The sequence below is a fragment of the Vidua chalybeata genome, chromosome Z, assembly GCF_026979565.1.
Source record: "Vidua chalybeata isolate OUT-0048 chromosome Z, bVidCha1 merged haplotype, whole genome shotgun sequence".
Taxonomy (NCBI): domain Eukaryota; kingdom Metazoa; phylum Chordata; class Aves; order Passeriformes; family Viduidae; genus Vidua; species Vidua chalybeata.
The window spans coordinates 45492946-45500325 of NC_071570.1; the positions used below are offsets into that span (position 1 = coordinate 45492946).

A 7380-nucleotide genomic window follows, 5' to 3' on the forward strand; every position below is an offset into this window, starting at 1 on the left:
TACCCATTGCCCTATATTTTCTCCATGTACCACCTGGTGAGGAGAGCACCTCCATCCTTTGTTGGCATCTTGAAATAATTAATTACAGGAATGCTGTGATGAAGTCTCCCTGAGCCTTCTCTGTGAAGAAGAGACTTAACTTCTACTGTCATATGTTGTGGAGCTCTTTCATGCTCTCCAGTCCTTCTTTAGAGCCCCTCCAGCCCGTCCATGTCTTTTTGGAAGGATGGGGAACTAGAACTGAACATAGTACTACAGGTATGGCCTGACAAGCACTCAGTAGAGTTGGGATAATCACATCTCTCCCTGCTAGTAATGCCCCTGAGAATGCAGCCCAGGACATGATTTAACTGTTGCTGCAGCACTGCTCTACTGACTCATGTTTAGCTTATGGTCCCCCAGTACCCCCAGATCCCTTTCAGCAGCACTGTTTCCCAGCCACATGCATCCTAGCCATAACCTGGGTGCAGGACTTTGCACTTGTCTTTGTTAAACTTCATATAAATCTTAATAGCCTGACCAGATCTTTCTGTAAGACCACTCTCCCTTCTACTGTGTCCACCTCAATGCCGAGTTTTGTGCCAACAGCACATTAGTGAAGGTGCTTTCAATCCTACCATCTAGATTATTTATGAAAATGTTGAGCAGTTTGGGGCTCAGTAATGTTCACTGTGGGACCCTACTCGTGACTGGCTGCCACACAGAGTAAAAAACACAGATCACCACCAAATGGCCTTCCTGGCCAGTTTCCTGTCCATACTTAAATAAATTGTGCTTTACCTTTCTAGAAATGCCTTGTGTCACTGTTGATGTGTCTTGCTAGACTGGTATATTTTAACATGTTACACTTGAATTTAATTGAATAATTTGGACATTAAGAGTCTATGTTAAATTTCTTCAGATCCCATCTGTCAATAACAATTGTTGGATGCAATTTTTCTTTACACCTTTAGCTAAGGTCATGAAGAAAAACGGTTTGTTTACAAAGATGAGCAGGAAAGCCTGCAGATGCACCTTAACAGAAAATAAACCTATAAATTTCCTTGTTACTTCTTGCATGTATGACGCCAGTGTAAAATGCTTCAGGTTTTTTTCCTACTGGAAACCTTATGAACTGTTCAGTGAATTCTTGAAGAAAAGTCACAGAAAACTGACTGATGCTGGGCTTTGAAATAGCTTATGTTTTGTGTTTTGCTTGTTAAGATGGTTTGGTTATACCTTGCTGCAATAAAATCTGGGACAGTGTCGACAGGAATAGGCTGGTTTGGTTTAGAGGGCTTTTTTGTTTTGGTTTGTTTTTTTTTGTTTGTTTTGGTTTGGTTTTGGTTTTTTGGGGGTTATTTGGTGTATGTGTCTTTGTTTTGGGTTCTTTGTGTGTGTGTGGTTTTTTGATTTTTTTTGCTTATTTTGCTGACACAAAGCTCACAGCACAACCGATTATTCCAGCAGTGAGAACAGGGAAAAACATTGATACAATTCTATTTTTTGTATTCTTGATGCTGAAGTTAAGAGAAGTTTCAAGTCCTAATAGCATTTTACAGCTAAGTCTTTGTGAGAACCTGCTGAACCCTGTACTACAATCCACATGTGCTACAGTCCCCTGTAACTTACTGCCACAGACATTGACCTTGCTCAGGTAGCTGTACCTTCTCTGCCTTTCTTACTGGGAAAAAGAATGCAGAGTGCAGAGAAAAATTAGTCATTCCCAAGTTCTATCCTTTCCATGGCAGCAGAATACACTTTACAGCCCTTTTATCTTGCTGGCAACCACCATTTTTGACATCTATCCATTGATAGGGTGTGGTGACAAAACTTGTAACTTCATAGGATTAAAAATCTTGTTCTGATTGCTAGTTTCTACCAGAGTTAATAATGTAAATTGCCAAAGGACTCCTGGTTCCCTTGGAACTGCTAAAAATATAAAGTGTTTCTCAATGACAATGCAGTTTTGTGTTCTATAATCTAAAATAGTATTGTAGAATTATACTAAGTGAGAACGGGACATATGAGAGAGATGTAGCAAGCTTGTTCTTGCTGCTGAACCAATTGATACTTTCTTAGATCAGAGAAATTTCTTACGCATTGCAGATACTCTAAGATGTTGGAGAAATTTGGAGTGCTACACAGTTTGTTTCTGAGTGCAACTCTTCATTAGTATATCTGGGGCAGATGAGCAAAATGCCAGGTCTTTTTCAGAGGGCACTAAACAGGGAGATCTTTGAAATGTAGAATGCCTAGAAAGAGAAACACCATTTAATACTGTAGAAGTTGCTAATGCAGTAAAAATTGCCTTCAAACAGGCAAATTCAGTATCTCCAGTAGGAGATAACTTAGGCAGTGATGTTTAGCTAGAAAAGTGGGGGGTGGGGGGGGTGGAAGGGCAGAAACGCTAGAGGGTAACTGGCATTGAAAGGATTCAGTACATTCTTACTGAAACTCTCCAGAATGACCCTCCTCTTCCAACCCTAGAAGAGCAACAATACTAGGGTATGCCACCCTTATATGCTTATATATTTCTTAACTGTTTATTTGGTATGGTGTGTTGGAAAAAGGGTTGGAACACTTTAAACACTGTAAAGTGTATTTTAAAATTCCTTGTGGATGCATTTGTAGGGCTGTCTATGGAGATTTTTTTGCTTGATTTTTGTGAAAAACGCCAATCACTTGGTTTTTAAAATTTTAAAAGTTTAATAATAATAAAATGGTTATAAAAATAGTAATACAATTAGTGTCATGGTTTGACACTGGCGCAATGCCAGCACCCCCATGAAAATGCACCTTCCCTAAATAAATGCTGTGAGATGTTATCAGGGACAGAGCAGAGCAGGCCCAAGCTTAATAACTAAGGAAAAAAACATGGAAGTGAATTTTCTCCAGGTGCCAATATCCAAACCTGACCATTGATTGGTTTGACCCAACTTCCTGGAAAAAATTCACTTCCATGTCAAACCAGGACAATTAGAGTAATAAAAATTTAGAGTTAGGACAATTACAAGACAATAAAAAGCAAAGAATTACGGACGTCCGGATGCTCTTGGGCACTTAAGCCACGACAAGCATGCCTTGTGAACAAAGGAATAACCTTAAAAGCAATAGCCTGTTGCATATACAAAACACTTCATGATTATGCATATATTTTATTTAAAACAAGAACTTCATCTGGTACTTGTCAAAAAGTTTCTGTTTATTCCCAGGTGCCTTTGAGTCTCAGTCAGGCTTGAAGAAGTTCATTTCTGTTGATAAGGAAAGCCATAAATTCCTCTCCTCTGGAAGATTTAGGGGTTTCTGTAATTGTTATCCTTGTGCGAAGAATTCCTTGATTATCTCATCTCTTTCTTGAGCTAGTTAAAAAGTATCTTACATAGTATAGTTTCTATTTTAACATTGTGTTATAACCTAAAAATACATTCAACACACTACTTGAGAGAATTAATACAGCATAACTTTCCAACATTACACATATAATATTCATTGTAACTATTGTGTAAAGCCAATCATAAAATATGCATTTTTCACAATTTTTAAGCTACAAAACTTGTTGCCACCCGCTGCCAAGTATTCTATATGACTAGGAGACATGTTTTCACAATAAAATAGTGGGGTTTTTTTGTTTTGTTTTTGTGGTGGTTTTTTGTTGGTGGTTTGTTGGGGTTTTTTGGGTTGGTTTTTTTTTTTTTTTGGCATCGTAGTTTTTTAATTTTGCAAGCCTTGAATTACTCAGCAGCACCTTAGAGATGGATTGAGAGGTGAAAAATTTGTTGATGAAACATCTACTTTTAGGGTTTAGGATATCCAAAGAAGTGTTAAACCTATTAATATAACAGTTTCTTGGGCATATTTTACTATGTATTAAATATTTTCCATTAAAAGAGACAATTTTGCTGAAAGCTGGTATGTTTTCTAGACCATACTTAATGTTTGCATTCTAATTACTGCAAGTTTAGTGATTTTAATCTGTAGTATTCTTTGCTTCAGAACTCTCCAAAAACATTGTTTTTCCTGGATCTCATATGAAGTTTGAATATGCTTTGTCATCTGTAACACATATGGATCTCTCTTTCATGTCCCCATAAGCTAACTTCCTACATGAGCTGATTATTAGAAGCTGAGTATTCCTTTTTATTAGTCCTGCATTGTGCAGCGCTCTTAATAGTGGACTGTTTTTGTCAGAACATGGAGGTAGTTTATATCTGTCTGTGCTCTTCTCCTTTAAATAATGAAAGGTTTTAATTGCTGAAGAGACGATTCAGTGTGGATTAGTTACAGATTGATACTTTAGATATGTCCTGTAGTCTACCATTACTTTAATTGAAACAGCACTGAGAATTTGCAAGGTTATTCATTACTGGCTGGTCCAGATCATAAACATGAGAATACATGAGTGGCATCCCACAGCCAGCTTTCTCTGTTCCTCTGGTGAATTCATTCGGAGTAACTCAGAAACCAGTGGAACTAGCTGGATTGTCATCATCATGTTATCAGTAGCTGCCTGATCCATGGACGCTGCCTTCCTTGTGGCCTGGAGATACTGTGTGCACTATGTCTGTAGAATGAAGAGAAGGAGCACACAAAGGCATTACTGTTAGCTGTTCAAATTTTGTCCCTGGCTAAAGTAAGAGGAAAGAATGATGATGTGCTTGAAGCTAAGTTGTTGCCTTAGGATCAGGCCAAGTAGGTCTAACTGCTCAGTCATTCCAGTGCTCTGTCCACAGTGATCCATGTGTGAATGCTTTCACCAGCTCTGAGATAAACCCAATTATTCTGTTGCTGAATCCCACTTAAGTTTAACTTTGTGAATACAGTGTGCTTTTGCTGCCTTATCTAAGTTGCAGCACTGCATTATACAGTGAAACTGTCCAAGTTTTACCTCTGAAGGTATGTGTCTGTGTTGTCTTAAAGAGGTGAAGTGAATGCTGAGAGCTTTTATAAGTAGAGGTATCTTATAAGTAGAAAACAGTTAGCTATTTTTATGATACCAGAATACAGAAAGAATTGTATCATTGACCTGGGGATTCATCTATATGGTCTATCAAGTGCATTTTTAACTCTATAAAATGTTTTTTAAAATGTCTGTTTATCTGATTGAAAAGCCACTTCCTCTGTTTATTCAGTGGTCATCTATTACAAATAGTATTTTTACTACAAATACTGTTTTAACTCATATCAGCATGAAAACAACTAAGACTGAGTGAACTGCACTTTGTTTAATCCTTGTCAACAAAATCAGTTATTAAACATAAAGCTGGCTTATTTACACAAGCTCACTGAAGACTAAGGTAGTTATGCAGAAACAGGGAGCAGTCTAGTTCACTCCCAAGTCTCAGTTTCCTTGGCTAAGCAGCAAGGGAAATAGTTTTCTGTGAACTGAATGTATGTTTTTCAGTCATTCATGCCTGCTGTTCTTGATTTTAAAACTCTGCTTTCATGACCTCTTCTTCCTTCTACTGAAAGCCTTGGGAATTTAGATCTTGACTTCACTGGAAACCAGGGCTGTATCCAAGTTATTTTTATTTAAAGAGTAAGAAGTTTAACGGTTTATGTAAAATACTGCATTCTGTAGCTTACTTAGTCATAAGTGACTAATTAACATCTTGCAGAAGTGCTAGCCATGTTAAATTTTTATTACTTGGAACAAGATTAGAATTAAAAACTGGGAGGAGAAGAACAGATTCTCAAATCAGGATTTCACTGTAAAACATTTCCACTCTTTGCCAGTGTGTTCTTTTGGGAACTGCTTATGTAAAATATTTTGATGGGGAGAGGAAAATGTTCGCTTATTATTCCAGTGAAAGAGTTTTTCCCTTCCTTTTGTCTGAAGGGGTAAACATCTAAATTTAATGTGAATTAATCTCTGCAGATGTATTTTGGGGAAATTGGACAGTGGCCAACCCAGCATTGCTTTGAGTTAGTGCCTCAGTAGAGAGAGGACAATCAAAGTGCAGAAAACGTTTTCACTTCCATTTTCATCTGACTCTTGTCACCTACCAAAATACATCAATGGCTGATATGGACCATGTAGGTTACATGGGGCAGACATTTCTTGGGATGCAGTGGACCCGGCTGAGCTAAGCAGCTGTGACAGGAATGCAATGTATTACTCCTATGAGCCTAAGAATATGGTATTCTTTGGAGAATGTTATCTTAGTGAGCTCTGCAAAGTTTTCCAATAGCACAGTTTTTTATGTTGTTTTGTACAGTATTGCTGGCTGTGAGCAGCAGTGCACTCTAACAAATTTTATGCTCTTTATAAGGGAGGCACAGGCTCCATCTGATTGTCTGTTGAACAGGTTAGAAAGCTTTGTGAGGAATACTGTTGTCCTCTCTTCTCCTACCATTCAGGTTCTGTGGAACGGCACTGTAAGACCAACAGGAGACAAAGCGGTCTTGAAACTGCTTAATGGAAACTTTGACAATTAGAATAAAATACACTAAAATACAGAACAATCTAAGTGTGAAGTGAACTACTGGGCGCCTTTATTGCAATGGCAGTTGCTATGCTTACACCTGACATACACATTATAGGATATATAGAGGTGACAAGAACAAATTTTATTGGTTCATCATTGCATTAACAATCAAACACAAAGTGGAGATCTCTAAAGACTCCTTGTGTTGTGAAATAATGCTAAAGAGGGGAGGAACTCCAGTATCTTTTATGAGTTTACCTTAGAATGAACTTGTCTGTTTTTGTTCCCAGGAATTCCGCAGCAGTGGGTCACGGCTGTTTCTGCTACGCTCTAATGCGTTCAATTCCAGTTGCCGTTTATGTTGTTTTGGTGACAGGTCTGCGCTACCACCTGTTCATATGGAGTGTTTTCTCGCCAAAGCTCCTGTACGAGGGAGTGCATGTGTTCATCACAGCTGCTGTCTGCATGTTCTTCACAGTAATAGATCAGAACCACTCTCACAAAGTGCAAGACTGAAAACAGGTGTGTGGTATGTGGTTCTGCATTGCAGTGTCCAGTGTGCCACTGGAATGGAAGAAGGAAAATACCGGCTTTAAATTGTTGTGAAGATTTTGAAGAGTAAATTGTTAAATTATTTGGTTTTTTTTAGTCAAGATCAGTCTTGTGTTACAACTGAGTTTGCTTTAAAAATGTTGAATTGAAATAAACTGTTTTGTCATGGATACCTTTTGTTCTATAGCTGTCATTATCGCACTTCCCAAATAATTGAATGGTGATATTACATGTTTTGATTTTAAAAATATACATCTTGATATAAATACAGAACAGTGCCTCAGGGGCACAGAAAAAATCTTGTGTGCATACAATTTTTTAACTTCCTTAGACCACAGAATCCTAAAAATGTGCAGGATTTCTAGGTGCTGTTCACAAGATTCTGACTCCATTAGCTTCAGGGGGTTTTTGTGTTTGTTTT

The 7380-nt window shown here is 37.9% G+C and overlaps 1 protein-coding gene across 7 annotated transcripts in view; it reads left to right on the forward strand.

Moving 5' to 3' along the window:
* The window catches only part of PIGG (phosphatidylinositol glycan anchor biosynthesis class G), a 74764-nt gene extending 67635 nt beyond the window's left edge, over positions 1-7129 (forward strand). For all 7 annotated transcript variants that reach the window (XM_053931596.1, XM_053931597.1, XM_053931601.1 and 4 more), the window contains one exon: positions 6698-7129. In XM_053931596.1, coding sequence (XP_053787571.1) covers positions 6698-6923 — 226 coding nt within the window. In that variant the 3' untranslated portion in view covers positions 6924-7129. The remainder of the gene's footprint in view (positions 1-6697) is intronic.
* Positions 7130-7380: the final 251 nt, after the last annotated feature.